The 16,602-nt window shown below is 47.2% G+C and overlaps 1 protein-coding gene across 1 annotated transcript in view; it reads left to right on the top strand.

The window, feature by feature from the left end:
* The window catches only part of SUGP1 (SURP and G-patch domain containing 1), a 45,024-nt gene that overhangs the window by 24,279 nt on the left and 4,143 nt on the right, over positions 1-16,602 (top strand). Inside the window, exon 8 of the mRNA XM_010386710.2 lies at positions 63-418. Within this exon, the coding sequence (XP_010385012.1) occupies positions 63-418 (356 nt within the window). The remainder of the gene's footprint in view (positions 1-62; positions 419-16,602) is intronic.

Genomic DNA, 16,602 nt, shown 5'->3' with positions numbered 1-16,602 from the left:
CCAGAATCAGGTACAGGGCCTCGGGCCCAGCTGACAGTGCACCCCCCAACTCTCCTTTGCAGCTTTCTGTACGAGCCCAACAGCCAAGGGTACAAGTACTACCGACAGAAGCTGGAGGAGTTCCGGAAAGCCAAGGCCAGCTCCACAGGCAGCCTCACAGCACCCGACCCCGGCCTGAAGCGCAAGTCCCCTCCTGAAGCCCTGTCAGGGTCCTTACCCCCAGCCACCACCTGCCCCGCCTCGTCCACGCCTGTGCCCAGCGTCATCCCTGCTCCAGCTGCCCCTGGGAAGCCACCCTCCGCAGCTACCGTGAAGAGGAAGCGGAAGAGCCGGTGGGGGCCTGAAGAGGATAAGGTAGAGCTCCCACCTGCTGAGCTGGTGCAGAGGGATGTGGACGCCTCTCCCTCACCTCTGTCAGGTGGGCAGACCCCCTCCCCCTCCCTCTGTTGGAAGGCTCTGGTTTCTTCACTGAGCATGATGTCTTCAAGGTTCATCCACATTGTAGATTGTATCAGAATTTCTTTCCTCCTTTGGCCACATCTTCCACTGTGTGTACATACCACATTTGGTTTATCCACTCATCTGTGAATGAACTCTTAGGTTGTTCACACCGCTTGGCTATTGTGAATAATACTGCTGTGAATCCATTTTCAGTTCTCTTATCAGTATACCTAGGTGTGGAATTGCTGGGCCTATTGCACTTCTGCCTTTTTTTTTTTTTTTTTTGACATGGAGTCTTGCTCTGTTGCCCAGGCTAGAGTGCAGTGGTGCAATCTCGGCTCACTGCAAGCTCCGCCTCTGGGGTTCACGCCATTCTCCTGCCTCAGCCTCCCGAGTAGCTGGGACTACAGGTGCCCGCCTAACTTTTGTATTTTTTAGTAGAGACAGGGTTTCACCATGTTAGCCAGGATGGTCTCGATCTCCTGACCTTGTGATCCGCCTGCCTCGGCCTCCGAAAGTGCTGGGATTACAGGTGTGAGCCACTGCTCCCAGCCCACCTTCCGGGTTCAAGTGATTCTCCTACTTCAGCCTCTGGAGTAGCTGGGACTACAGGCGCACACCATTATGCTCAGCTAATTTTTGTATCTTTTTTTTAGTAGAGGCAGGATTTCACCATGTTGACCAGGCTGGTCTTGAACTCCTGACCTGAAGTGGGCCACCAGGCCTGGCCTTGCCCAGTTATTATAGAAACAAGGTCTCATAGTCTGTTACCCAGGCTGGTCTTGAACTCCTGGGCTCAAGCCATCTTCCTGCCTCAGCCTCACAGAGTCCTGAGTTTCTAGGCATGAGCCATTGCAACCAACCTCCTTTGCCCATTTTAAAGTTGGGTTGTTTGTGTTGTTGAGTTGTACGAGTTATTTTATAGATTCTGGATATTAACCCCCCTCATTGGCTATATGATTTGCAAATACTTTCTCTCATTTTATGGATTGTCTTTTCACTTTAGTAATTAGTGTCTTTTGATGCATACAATTTTAAAATTTTCTTTCTTTTTTTAATGTGGCCAGAAAGATCTTTTTTTTTTTTTGAACTGAAGGCAGACCTTTCAGGGGGCAGCAGTGCCAGGGAGGGGGCAAGTGATTATGTAGTCTCCCAGTACCTGCTATAATCCAGCCCTCCCTAGAAATGGAATTTTAATGAAGTCAAATTTATCTATTTTTTCTTCTGTGGTTTATGCTTTTGGTATCATTTTTAAGGAACCATTGCCAAATCCGTGCATGAAAATTTGCCCCTGTGTTTCCTACCGAGAGTTTCGTACCTTTAGCTCGTAAATTTAGGTCTTTAGCCTATTGGTTTTTTGTCTTTTTTTTTTGAGACAGGGTCTCACTCTGTCACCCAGGCTGGAGTTTAATGGCTACTTATTGCAGCCTCGACCTCCCCAAGCTCAAGTGATCTTCCCACCTCAGCTTCCCAAGTAGGTGGGACTACAAATGCATGCCAGCACACCTGGCTAATTTTTGTACTTTTTGTAGAGATGGAATTTCACCATGTTGCCCAGGCTGGTCTTGAACTCGTGAGTTCAAGCAGTCCTCCTGCCTTGTCCTCCCAAAGTGTTAGAATTATAGGCATGAGCCACTGCACCCAGGGTCTTTGGTCCATTTTGAGTTAATTTTTCCAATTTTATTCTTTTTTTTTCTTTTTTGAGACAGGGTCTCTGACACACAGGCTGGAGTGCAGTGGCATGATCACAGCTTACTGCAGCCTTGACCTCCCGGGCTCAGTTGATTCTCCTGCCCCAGTCTCCCAAGTAGCTGGGACAACAGACGTGCTCTTCCATGTCTGGCTAATTTCTGCATTTTTTGTGTCGATACAGGGTTCCACTAAGTTGCCCAGGCTGGTCTCAAACTCCTCGCCTCAATCTTGCCACCTTGGCCTCCCAAAGTGCTGGGATTACAGGCATGAGCTACTGCACGCGATCTGTTTGGATTCTTTAGGGTTTTCTATATTTAAGTTTGTGTTATCTGCAAACAGAAATAGTCTTACGGGTGTTTTTCCAACTTGGATACTTCTTATTTCTTTTTCTGTCTAATTCCTCTGGCTAGGACTTCTAGTACTGTATTGAATGGAAATGGTCGAAGTGTGCATCCTTGTCTTGTTCCTGATCTTAGGGGGAAAGCTTTCAGCCTTTTACCAGTCTGTGAAATGTATGATGTGTGGGTGTATGATGTTAGCTGTGTGTTTTTTATATATGGACTTTATTGTGTTGAGGAACTTCACTTCTTTTTGGTCTTTTTTTTTTTTTTTTTTTTTTTTTTGAAACAGAGTCTTTCTGTGATGCCCAGGCTGGAGTGATGTGATCTCAGCTCACTGCAACCTCTGCCTCCTGGGTTCAAGCAATTCTCCTGCCTCAGCCTCCCTAGTACCTGGGACTACAGGTGCCCGCCACCACGACTAGCCAATTTTTGTGTTTTTGGTACAGACAGGGTTTCACCATATTGGCCAGGCTGATCTCGAACTCCTGACCTCAGGTGATCTGCCTGCCTTGGCCTCCCAAAGTGCTGGGATTATGGCGTTAGCCAGCAGACCTGGCTGGAAGTTCACTTCTGTTCCTAGTTTATCGAGTGTTTTTATCATGAAAATGTTTTAGTTTTTGTCAGATGCTTTTTCTACATCAATTAAAATAGGCCAGGCACGGTGGCTCACACCTGTGATCCCAGCACTTTGGGAGACTGAGGTGGGCAGATCACTTGAGACCAGGAGTTCAAGACCAGCCTGGCCAACATGGTGAAACCCCATCTCTCCCAAAAAAAAAAAATTAGTCGGGTGTGGTGGCACACGCCTGTAATCCCAGTTACTTAGGAGGCTGAGGCAGGAGAATCTCTTGAACCTGGGAGGCAGAGGTTGCAGTGAGCCGAGATTGCGCAACTGCACTCCAGCCTGGGTGACAGAGTGAGACTGAATCTCCAAAAAAAAGTAAATAAATACATAAAATCATCATGTGATTACTTTCCTTCATTCTATTAATTTGGCGTATTACATGGATTGATTTTCAAATGTTGAGCCATCCTTGCATTATGGGGATAAATCCCACTTGGTCATGGTGTATAATCCTTTCATATGCTGCTCAATTTGGTTTCCTAGTATTTTATTGAGGATTTCTGCATCTGTTTTCATAGGAATATTCGGCCGGGCGCGGTGGCTCAAGCCTGTAATCCCAGCACTTTGGGAGGCCGAGACGGGCGGATCACGAGGTCAGGAGATCGAGACCATCCTGGCTAACACGGTGAAACCCCGTCTCTACTAAAAATACAAAAAACTAGCCGGGCGTGGTGGCGGGCGCCTGTAGTCCCAGCTACTCGGGAGGCTGAGGCAGGAGAATGGCGGGAACCCGGGAGATGGAGCTTGCAGTGAGCCGAGATTGCGCCACTGCACTCCAGCCTGGGCAACAGAGCGAGACTCCGTCTCAAAAAAAAAAAAAAAAGGAATATTCAATTGTATTTTTTCTTTCTTTTTTGAGATGGAGTTTTCCTCTTTGTTGCCCAGGCTGGAGTGCAGTAGCGAGATCTCAGCTCACTGCAACCTCTACCTCCTGGGTTCAAGCGATTCTCCTGTCTCAGCCTCCTGAGTAGCTGGGATTACAGGCGCCCACCACCACACCCGGCTAATTTTTGTAATTTTTGTAGAGACAGGGTTTCACCATGCTGACCAGGCTGGTCTCAGACTCCACGTTGGCCTCCCAAAGTGCTGGGATTACAGGCGTGAGCCACCACGCCCGGTCTGTTTTTCTTTCTTTGTAGTATCTTTGTCTGCCTCGGGTATCAGGCTAATCCTAGCCCCATAGAGTAAGTTTGGAAATGTTCTCTCTTTTGTTTTTTTTGGAAGAGTTTGAGGAGAATTGGTATTATTTGTTTTTTTTTTTTTTTTTTTTTTTTTTGAAACAGGAGTCTTACTCTGTCACCCTGGCTGGAGTGCAGTGGTGCAATGTCAGCTCCCTGCAACCTCCACCTCCCAGGTTCAAGCAATTCTCCTGCCTCAGCCTCCTGAGTAGCTGGGATTACAGGCACCTGCCACCATACCAGGCTAATTTTTGTATTAGTAGTAGAGATGGGGTTTTGCCATGCTGGCCAGGCTGGTCTTGAACGCTTGACCTCAAGTGATCCGCCCACCTCAGCCTCCCAAAGTGCTGGGATTACAGGCATGAACCACTACACCTGGCTTATTTCTTCTTTTAAATTTTTGCTTTACCAGTGAAGCTGTCTGATTCTTGGCCTTTTTTTGTTGGAAGGTTTTTTCAAATCCTGATTTGATCTCCTTACTTGTCTATTCAGATTTTCTATTTCTTCTTGTGTTTGATGGTTTGTGTTTCTAGGAATTTGTTCACTTCATCTAAATTATCTAATTTGTTAGGGCACAGTTTATTGTATTTTCTTATGGTCCTTTTAACTTATGTCTTATTTTTAGTCATTAGTTATAGCCTCTCCTTCATTTCTGGTTTTAGTAATTGAGTCTTCTCTCATTTTTTTTGTAGTTTAACTAAAAGATTTGTCACTTTTGTTGATCTTCTTTTTTTTTTTTGAGACGGAGTCCTGCTTTGTCGCCCAGGCTGGAGTGCAGTGGTGGTGCGATCTCGGCTTACTGCAAGCTCTGCCTCCCGGGTTCACGCCATTCTCCTGCCTCAGCCTCCTGAGTAGCTGGGACTATAGGCGCCCGCCACTGCACCCGGCTATTTTTTTGTATTTTTGGTAGAGACAGGGTTATCACTGTGTTAGCCAGAATGGTCTCGATCTCCTGACCTCGTGATCCGCCAGTCTCAGCCTCCCAAAGTGCTGGGATTACAGGCGTGAGCCATCGAGCCCGGCCCTTGTTGATCTTTTCAGAGAACCAACTTTTGGTTTCATAGATTTTTTTCCATTGTATTTTTAGTCCTCATTTTCTTATCCTCACTCTAAACTTTACTATTTTCTTCTTTCTGTTAGCTTTGGATTTAGTTTGATCTTTTTCTAGCTCACTAAGCTGTACACTTAGGTTATTGGTTTTAGATCTTCTTGGCTCACTGCAACCTCCACTTCGTGGGTTCAAGCGATTCTCCTGCCCCAGCCTCCCGAGTAGCTGGGATTACAGGTGGGCGCCCCCACGCCCGGCTAATTTTTCTATTTTTAGTAGAGACAGGGTTTCACCATGTTGGTCAGGCTGGTCTTGAGCTCCTGACCTTGTGATCTGCCCGCCTCGGCCTCCTAAAGTGCTGGGATTACAGGCATGAGCCACCAGGCCTGGCCTTTTTCTTTCTTTAAAAAAAAAAAAAAATGATTGTTATATATATTAACTGATAGATTGACTTTGTCAGTAACCTATAATAAACTTCTCTTCAAATGCTACTTTCAGAAATACAGTTTCCTTAAAAATAAAAGTAACAAAAGTATGTATAGCAAATAGTTTTTTTGGTTTTTGTTTTTTGCCTTTGAGACAGAGTCTTGCTCTTTTGTCCAGGCTGGAGTGCAGTGGCACAATCTTGGCTTACTGCAACCTCCGCCTACCAGGTTCAAGCGATTTTCCTGCTCAGCCTCCAAGTAGCTGGGATTATAGGTGTCCACCACCATGCCCGGCTAATTTTTATATTTTTAGTGGAGATGGGGTTTCGCCATGTTGGCCAGGCTGGTCTTGCACTCCTGGCCTCAAATGATCCTCTTGCTTCTGCCTCCCAAAGTGCTGGGATTACAGGTATGAGCCACCGTGGTCGACTTAGCAAGAATGTACATTGATTATCTAAACATTAAAAATAATAATGCAAGCACACCCAGTTCTCCTTGTATAGATTTATGTACTATCACCAGTTTCTGCTCCTTCCCTCTCTTCTCGCCCACAAGAACTTTTAGCCTTTCTCCATCACTTAGGAGTCACAGGAAACTGAAGGGTAATTTCCTAGGGGTCTCCAACATATCTCAGTGTGCTACCATCTCTTCCATTCTTCTTGTGTGATGGCAGGTCACATCTGCCAGTCTACCACCTTCTTAAAATTCTAGAAGAGAAGCAGAGCAGAAGTTCGTGCTACTCTTAGATCTCCAGATGTAAAGTTCCTATCACCCACACCCACCGAGAGTAGAGGTTGGGGGTCGAGTACATGGCCCTTATATTTTTCCTAACTCCTCTCAGTTCCTTGTATTCTTCTTGACTTGAAGGATTTTTTCATATGAAGAGTCGAATAGGGCGAGGTATGGGGGAAGGGGCGCGGAGCTTCCATGCCCTCCCTGGGCATGCCACCCTCCAGGAACCTCCATGAGTTCCGCTGTCTGGAACCTCCTTTTTTTTTTTTTTTTTTTTTTTGAGGCAGAGTCTCCCTCTGTCTCCCAGGGTGGAGTACTGTGGCACTATTTCGGCTCATTGCAACCTCCACTTCCTGGGTTCAAGCGATTCTCCTGCCTCAGTCTCCCGAGTAGCTGGGACTACAGGCGCCCACCACCACGCCCAGCTAATTTTTGTAGTTTTAGTGGAGAATGAGGTTTCACCAAGTTGGCCAGGCTGTTCTTGAACTCCAGACCTCAGATGATCCGCCTGCCTCAGCCTCCCAAAGTGCTAGGATTATAGGCATGAGCCACCATGCCCAGATAATTTTTGTATTTTTAGTGGAGACGGGATTTCACAATGCTAGCTAGGCTGGTCTCAAAGTCCTGACCTCAAGTAATCTCCCCGCCTCGGCCTCCCAAAGTGCTGGGATTACAGGTGTGAGCCACCACGCCCGGCCCTGTATGACAACATTTTGGTCAGTGCTGGACTGCATTTATGACAGTGGTCATTTTTAAAATTGTTATAAGATTATAGTACAGTATTTTTACTGTACCTTTTTTATATTTAGATACATAAATACTGTGTTACTTTACAGGTTTGTAGTTTGGGAGCAACAGGCTATACAGTTGTCCCTTGAACAACATGGGGGTTGGGACCCCAAGCCCTGTGCGGTTGAAAATCTGAATATAGGCTGGGTAGGGTGGCTCATGCCTGTAATCCCAGCACTTTGGGAGGCCGAGGTGGGCAGATCAAAAGGTCAGGAGTCCGGTACCAGCCTTACCAACATGGCGAAACCCTGTCTTTACTAAAAATACAAAAATTAGGCCGGGCACAGTGGCTCATGGCTGTAATCCCAGCGCTTTGGGAGGCCGAGGCGGGCAGACCATGAGGTCAGGAGGTGGAGACCATCCTGGCTAACACGGTGAAACTCCGTCACTACTAAAAATACAAAAAGAAATTAGCCGGGCTTGGTGGTGGGCACCTGTAGTCCCAGCTACTCAGGAGGCTGAGGCAGGAGAATGGTACGAACCCGGGAGGCGGAGCTTGCAATGAGCCGAGATCGCACCACTGCACTCCAGCCTGGGTGACAGAGCGAGACTCTGTCTCAAAAAAAAAAAAAAAAAAAAAAAAAAACGACCAAAACAAAATAGCCAGGCTTGGTGGCACACGCCTGTAATCCCAGCTACTCAGGAGGCTGAGGCAGGAGAATGGCTTGAACCCGGGAGGTGGAGGTTGCAGTGAGCCAAGATTGCGCCATTGCACTCCAGCCTGGGTAACAGAGCGAGACTCCATCTCAAAAAAAAAAAAAAAAAAGAAAATCTGAATATAAACTTGTTTATTTTGAGGCAGGGTCTCACTCTGTTTCCCAGGCTGGAGTGCAGTGGTATAATCACAGCTCACTGCAGCCTCAACCTCTTGAGCTCAAGCTTATCTTTTCACCTTAGCCTCCCAAGTAGCTGAGACTATAGCCCCGTACCAGCATGCCTGGCTAATTCTTTAATTTTTTGTAGAGACAGGGTTTCACCACATTGCCCAGGTTTGTTTCAAAACTCCTGAACTCAAGTAGTCTGCCCACCTTCAGCCTCTGCATGTAACTTTTGACTCCTCAAAAACTTAACTACTAATAGCCTACTGTTTTTTTTTTTTTTTTTTTTTTTGAGACGGAGTCTCGCTCTGTCACCCAGGCTGGGGTGCAGTGGTCGGATCTCAGCTCACTGCAAGCTCCGCTTCCCGGGTTTACGGCATTCTCCTGCCTCAGCCTCCCGAGTAGCTGGGACTACAGGTGCCTGCCACCTCGCCCGGCTAGTTTTTTTGTATTTTTTAGTAGAGATGGGGTTTCACCGTGTTAGCCAGGATGGTCTTGATCTCCTGACCTTGTGATCCGCCCGTCTCGGCCTCCCAAAGTGCTGGGATTACAGGCTTGAGCCACCGCGCCCGGCCAACCTACTGTTGACCAGAAGCCTTGTTGGTAACATAAACAGTTGATTAACATGCTTTTTATATGTTATATGTATTATGTACTGTATTCTTAAAGTAAGCTAGAAGAAAGAAAATATTACTAAGAAAATCATAGGAAAAATTAGCCAGGCTGGGTGGTGTGCACCTATAGCTCTAGATACTCAGGAGGCTGAGGCAGGAGGAACACTTGAGTCCAGGAATTTAAATCTGCATTGAGTTATGATAGTGCCATTGCACTCCAGCCTGGATGACAGAGGGTCCAAACAGAGCATCCAGACAGACCCTGCCTCTTTATTTGTTTATTTATTTATTTATTTATTTTTGAGACAGAGTTTCACTCTATTGCCCAGGCTATAGTGCAATGGCATGATCTCGGCTCACTGTAACCTTCGCTTCCCGAGACCCTGACTCTTTTAAAAGAAGAAAAGGAAGAGAAAATATATTGACTATTTATGAAGTGGACATGGATCACCACAAAAGTCATCTTCGTCAACGTCATATTGAACAGCTAAGGAGGAGGAAGAGTAGGGGTTGGTCTTGCTGCCTCAGGTGGAAGAGGTGGAAGGAGAGACAGGCAGTCTGTGTAACTTTATGGGAATATCTCACGATTTCTGCCTGACTTTCTTTTTCATTTCCCTAAAAATGTTTATATACAGTATTGTTCCTTTTCTACCATTTACACTTAGTTTCAGTGCCCATGTCTTGGGTCTGTGTCATAAAAGAAGTCAAAAACAGTCTCGAATAATGATAATCCTCCTACCAGATTGTCATTTTCTTTTCTGGTACTGCTGCTGCTTCTCTGGCTTCTTCCTCATCTGGCACTCGTTCAGAAGCACTCCTTTCCATCAGCTGTCTTCTGTTAATTTCTTCAGTGTGGTATATGTTAGCTTTTTTTTTTTTTTTTTTTGAGACGGAGTCTCGCTCTGTCACCCGCGCTGGAGTGCAGTGGCCGGATCTCAGCTCACTGCAAGCTCCGCCTCCCAGGTTCACGCCATTCTCCTGCCTCAGCCTCCCGGGTAGCTGGGACTACAGGCGCCGCTACCTCGCCCGGCTAGTTTTTTGTAGTTTTTAGTAGAGACGGGGTTTCACCGTGTTAGCCAGGATGGTCTCGATCTCCTGACCTCGTGATCCGCCTGTCTCGGCCTCCCAAAGTGCTGGGATTACAGGCTTGAGCCACCGCGCCTGGCCCAGCTTTTCTATTTTTAATTAATTATTTTTTGATTTGGAGTCTTACTCTGTTGCCCAGGCTGGAGTGCAGTGGCGCGATCTCAGCTTACTGCAGCCTCTGCCCATCTGTTTCAAATGATTCTCATGCCTCAGCCTCCTGAGTAGCTGGGATTACAGGCATGCACCACCATGCCTGGCTAAGTTGTTGTGCTTTTTGTAGAGATGGGGTTTCACCATGTTGCCCAGGCTGATCTCGATCTCCTGACTTCAAGTGATCCGCCCACCTCAGCTTCCCAACGTGCTAGGATTACAGGTGTGAGCCGCCTCGCCTCGCCTGTGTTTTGAGACCGGTATCACTCTGTCACCCTGGCTGGAGTGAAGTGGCACAATCTCGGCTTACTGCAGCCTCCACGCTCCCATCTCAGTCTCCCAAGCAGCTTGGATTACAAGTGTGTGCCATCATGCTGGGCTAATTTTTGTATTTAGTAGAAACAGGATTTCACCATGTTGCCCAGGCTGGTCTCTTACTCCTGACCTCAAATGATCCACCTGCCTCAGCCTTCCAAAGTGCTGGGATTACAGGTGTGAGCCACTTCGCCCGGCCTATTTTTGTTGTTTTTTTTTTTTTTGGCTTTTTTTTTTTTTTTTGGAGATGGAGTCTTGCACTGTCGCCCAGGCATGTGCCACCACAGCCAGCTAGTTTTGTATTTTTAGTGGACATGCGGTTTCGCCATGTTAGCCAGGCTGCTCTCGAACTCCTGACCTCAGGTGATCCACCTGCCTTGGGCTTCCAAAGTGCTGAGATTATAGGCGTGACCCACTGTGTCCAGCCAGACCTACTTTTTAAGATTTTTATTTTTATTTTTTTATAGAGACAGTCTTGCTATGTTGCCCAGGCTGGACTCAAACTCCTGGGTTCGAGTGATCTTCCCGCCTCAGCCTCCCAAGCATTTGGGACCACAGACATGAGCCACCCACTTCCAGATTGTTAGTTCTTAAATTTCTCCAAGATCTATCTCTTGAAATCCCTCACCCTCTACCCTTTTTTGCTGTCTCTACAATCTCTTTCGTGATTTCCTTCATGGGCTCTGTTATAAATCCCATGAAGTCATGCACATCTGAAGACAGTTTTCTCCAGCAGGAATTTATTGTTTCAGGCTTGATGGCCTCTTCAGTGGTGTAACCCTTCCAGACTTTAGTAATGTTCGCTCTGCTGAAGTTCTCTTCTGTAGCTTTAATAATTCTTTTTCATAGAGTACGTGTGTAATGAGCCTTGAGGGTTTTTACGACCCCCCAATCTAGAGGCTGAAGTAGAGACCTTGTTTGGAGGCAATAGATCACTTTGATGCCTTCAGTGTTAAACTCATGAAGTTCTGGGTGGCCAGGGGCATTGTCCAATATCAAAAGAACTTTAACAAGCAGTCACTAGCAAGGTACTTCCTGATTTCAGGGGCAAACCAATCTAGAAAAATAATTTTTGTTGTCCAGGCCTTTTTACCTCCTGCCTTGGCCTCTCAAAGTGTTGGATTATAGGTGTGAGCCACCATGGCTGTCCTGCCCTGGCTTTCTTGTATAACCAGAAGACTGGCAGCTGGTGTTTATCTTTTCCCTTCAAGGCTCAGGGGTTAGCAGCTTCATAGGTAAAGGCAGCCCTGATCATAAACCCAACTGCAATTGCACAAAACAGTAGTATTGTCCTGCCTTAAGTTCTGGTGCTTGGCCAGGCATGGTGGTTCATGCCTGTAATCCCAGCACTTTGGGAGGCCGACGCGGGCAGATCGCTTGAGGCAGGAATTGAGATCAGCCTGGGCAACATGAGAAAACCCCGTCTCTACAGAAAAACACAAAAATTAGCTAGGTATGTGGTGGTGTGCACTTGTAGTCGCAACTATTCGGAAGGCTGAGGCGAGAGGTTTGCTTGAGCCTGGAAGATTGAAGCTGCAGTGAGCCATGTTCACGCCATTGCACTCCAACCTGGACAACAAATTCCGATGTTTGCTCCTCTTCCTTACTAATAAATGTCTTTTTTGGCTCCCCCACCCCAAATAGGGCACTTATGTCTGCATTAAAGAACGTGTTTGAGGCTGGGCACAGTGGCTCATGCCTGTGATCCTAGCACTTTGGGAGGCCAATGTAGGTGGATAACTTGAGGTGAGGAGTTTGAAACCAGCCTGGCCAACATGGTGAAACCTCATCTCTACTAAAAATACAAAAAATTAGCTGTGTGTAGTGGCAGGCTCCTATAATCCCAGATACTCGGGGGCTGAGGCAGGAGAATCGCTTGAACCCAGGAGGCAGAGGTTGCAGCGAGCCAGGATCACTCCACTGCACTCCAGCCTGGGTGGGTGAGACTCCATCTCAAAGAAAAACCTGTTTGAGCATGTACATATCTTTCCTTCTCAATGATTTTCTTAATGGCATCTGGGAACTCATCTGCCACCTCTAGGTGGGCAGAAGCTGTTGCTCCTGTTATCTTGACATCTTTTTAAAGCCAAACCTCTTTCTAAACTTACCAAACCATCCATTACTGCCATTACATTCTCCAACTTTCAATCCTTTGCCTTCCTTTTGTTCTGAATTGTCATAGTGACTTTACTTTTTTCTTAAATCGTATGACACACCCTGTAGGTGTGTCATTCTGTAGGTGTGTCTTTCTGATATCAGTCCTATACACATAAAAACTGCATTTTCTTTTTTTTTTTTTTTTGAGACGGAGTCTCGCTCTGTCACCCGGGCTGGAGTGCTGTGGCCGGATCTCGGCTCACTGCAAGCTCCGCCTCCCGGGTTCACGCCATTCTCCTGCCTCAGCCTCCCGGGTAGCTGGGACTACAGGTGCCCGCCACCTCGCCCGGCTAGTTTTTTGTAGTTTTTAGTAGAGATGGGTTTTCACCGTGTTGGCCAGGATGGTCTCAATCTCCTGACCTCGTGATCCGCCCGTCTCGGCCTCCCAAAGTGCTGGGATTACAGGCTTGAGCCACCGCGCCCGGCCTAAAAACTGCATTTTCAAAATGAAATAAAAAGTTACTTTACAGAAAGTACAAGGTTGACATAGCTACAACAGCTTCACCAATTTCCTTTTCTGTTTTTTGTTTTGTTTTGTTTTGTTTTTTACAATGGTCCTTATGCTGGATTCATTTATCTTGAAATGGTGGGCAACTGCAGTTGCAGACCTCAATCTATGACACATATCAAACAATTCAACTGTTTCTGGTAATGTTTTGAGTTTTCTCTGCTTCTTGGGAGCACTTCCGCCATCACTAGTGGCACTTTTTTTGAGATGGAGTCTTGCTCTGTCACCCAGGCTGGAGTGCAATGGCACACTCTAGGCTCACTGCAACCTCCTCCTGGGTTCAAGCAATTCTCCATCAGCCTCCTGAGTAGCTGGGACTACAGGTGTTTGACGAGTGGCACTTTTTATGGGACCCATGATATTATTCAAGGTTTACTATATTGCACTAAACCCAAAAAATGCTTGAGAACCCTGAGAGATGTCTCTACTGCAATATGCAATTTACTAAAGGGACAAACAGCTCACGCAGAGATGATTAGCATCACGTGGTGTTTTAAGCAGCTATTCTCAACACTTGAGCTCATTACAATAGCAACAGGAGGTTACAAAATGATTACAGTAGTACAGTGTGCACTACAGCTAATGTTATGCAGTTAAGATTTAATCTGCTGGGTGCGGTGGCTTACGCCTGTAATCCCAGCACTTTGGGAGGCTGAGGCGGGCAGATCATAAGGTTGGAGTTCGAGACCAGCCTGGCCAATATGGTGAAACCCCATCTGTACTAAAAATACAAAAATCAGCTGGGTGTGGTGGTGTGCGCCTATAGTCCCAGCTACTCGACTGGCTGAGGCAGGAGAATCTCTTGAACCCAGGAGGTGGAGGTTGCAGTGAGCCGAGATTGCACCACTGCACTCCAGCCTGGATGACCGAGCAAGACTCCCATCTCAAAAAAAAAAAAAAAAAAAAAAAAAAAACTAGCTGGGCGTGGTGGCAGGCGCCTATAGTCCCAGCTACTTGGTAGGCTGAGGCAGGAGAATTGCTTGAACCTGGGAGGTGGAGGTTGCAGTGAGCCAAGATGGTGCCACTACACTCCAGCCTGGGCGACAGAGCAAGACTCTGTCTCAGAAAAAAAAAAAAAAAAAAAAAAGATTTAAACTGCTATCTTTACGTTTGTTTACATTTCTCTGGACTGCAAAATACACTATGTACAGTCTGTGTCATAAGTTTTGACAAAGTTTAAGTTTCTGCAATGTGTATATGTTTTATGGTACTAAGTGATAAAACAGACTAGCGTCTACATATATCTTATACGTTCATGATACACCTAACTTTTTCTTGATTTTTTTTCAGTATTTCTAGGCTACGTGGTTCATCTGATTTTTTTCGAATTGTTGCAAATCTCCAAAAATTTCTTCAATATATTCATTGAAGGCCGGGCGCGGTGGCTCAAGCCTGTAATCCCAGCACTTTGGGAGGCCGAGACGGGCGGATCACAAGGTCAGGAGATCGAGACCACCCTGGCTAATACGGTGAAACCCCGTCTCTACTAGAGAATACAAAAAACTAGCCGGGCGACGAGGCGGGCACCTGTAGTCCCAGCTACTTGGGAGGCGGAGGCAGGAGAATGGCGTAAACCCGCGAGGCGGAGCTTGCAGTGAGCTGAGATCCGGCCACTGCACTCCAGCCTGGGCGACAGAGCCAGACTCCGTCTCAAAAAAAAAAAAAATATATATATATATATATATTCATTGAAAAATATCAGCATATTAAGTGGACCTGTGTAGTTCAAACCCATATAATTCAAGGTCAACTGTAATATCTAGTGTAGGTGTGCAGTAGGCGGTAGCATCTAGGTTTGTGGAGGTACAATCTATGATGCTCACACGTTGGCAACAGTGCCTAATGATGCATTTCCAGAATGGTCCCCTCCATGAAGTGATTCCTGACTGAATTTGTGTTTTTGGGTCTGAAGTGAGCCTTTTTTTTTTTTTTTTTTTTTAATACATAAATAGAGATGGTCTTGCTATGTTGCCTAGGCTGGTCTCGAACTCCTGGGTTCAAGCCATCCTCCCACTTCAGTCTCCAAAAGTGCTGGGATTACAGGCATGAGTCACCACTCCCAGCCAGTACTTGGATTCTTTCTTGTCATAGAAAGTTCAGGAGGCCAGATATGGTGGCTCACGCCGGTAATCCCAGGACTTTGGGAGGCCAAGGCGGGCGGATCACCTGAGGTCAGGAGTTCGAGACCAGCCTGACTAATATTGTGAAACTCCATCTCTACTAAAAATACAAAAATTAGCCGGGTGTGGTGCCGCATGCCTGTAGTCCCAGCTACTCAGGAGGCTGAGGCAGGAGAATTGCTTGTTCCTGGGAGGCGGAGGTTACAGTGAGCCAAGATCACGCCACTGCACTCTAGCCTGGGCAACAGAGCAAGACTCCATCTCGAGGGGAAAAAGAAAAGTTCAAGAGATGCATAATGATAAGCACAATAATTACCACAGTTTTGCACAATCACCTTTTCACCTCTCCCTTCTTAGCAGCAATTTCATAATTTCAGGGAGGGCCAGCGTATGGCCTGGTCTCATTTTCTTACCAAACCTACAGGGATTGGGGGGTGGTCTCTTGTCATTGCATTCTGCAGATGACAGTGACTGACAGCCACTATCTCATGTCGTGTGGCGCCCCACTGTGCAGCTATGCAGCCTGCACTGTGAGCAGAAACATCACCCCCTCACTCCAGCTGCACCAGCGCTCGACACACAGGTGCATGGAGGAGTCTGACGTGCCCTGTTGTGTGGCACCATCACCTGTGTTTGCAAGATGAGGACAGGACCCCAAGAGGGAAGGCAGCCTTCCCAGGTCAGGTGGCAAGCCTCTTGGACCTGCTTGTCCAACTCAGGGATGGTTGCTTGCTCAGTGCCTCCCTGGCCCCAAGGGCCTCAGAGATTCTAGGTCAAGGAGAAAAGCTACTGAATGAAGATTCTTATGCTTACCAGGGCTATAGCCAGCAACTCTAGCCAGGGTAGAGGGTACCTAGAATTGGTTTGTCACTCAAGTGCCAAACCCTAGTGCTTAGATTCAGGTGCTTCTTCAACATGCACACACCCCAGCTCTGAGACACCCGGCGGGTGAAGAAGCTGCCCTGTGGCCTAGCTAGACAGAACAGGCCCCAAAATCTGAGGCCCAGGTTCAAGTCCCACTGATCTCCTCAGGGAGCATGGTAGACCTCACCCACCCACTCATGTGGTAGAGTGGGCCTGGGGGAAAGGGACTTTGGGCCTGCTCTAAGGCACTCAACCAGATGCTCAGACTTCAGCTCCTGCATCTCCCCCACTGGGCTCCCCCATATCCCTCAGTGCCTCGTAAACCGAGGAAGGACTAAGAGTGCAAATGTGGGCTATTCTTAGTGACAAAGCCCGAGTGTTGATGAGCTGGAAGGACCCAAGTCTTTTCCCTTCCCAGAGGACCCGCTGCACCCCTCTGCTCACCTTCTCCCCCCGGAAGCACCGTACCGCCCGAGGGATGGTGGTTTCTGTCGCCTGGATGGGGCCGTTGCAGCATCTTTCTATGTGTCAGTGTTACTGGTGCCTGCCAGGTTCCACAGCTAATGCCAAATTAAATGTCAGCTGCTCTGAGGATGGTTGGCTGCCTCCCCTGCAGGAGCGAAGGGAATCGCACAGCTGAGTCTTACGCCAGACTCTGAATCTGTGCGCGCTTACACCTGGGGTCTGTTAGCAACGTGC

Source organism: Rhinopithecus roxellana, chromosome 8 (genome assembly GCF_007565055.1).
Source record: "Rhinopithecus roxellana isolate Shanxi Qingling chromosome 8, ASM756505v1, whole genome shotgun sequence".
NCBI lineage: Eukaryota > Metazoa > Chordata > Mammalia > Primates > Cercopithecidae > Rhinopithecus > Rhinopithecus roxellana.
This window is presented reverse-complemented; position numbering and strand designations above follow the sequence as displayed.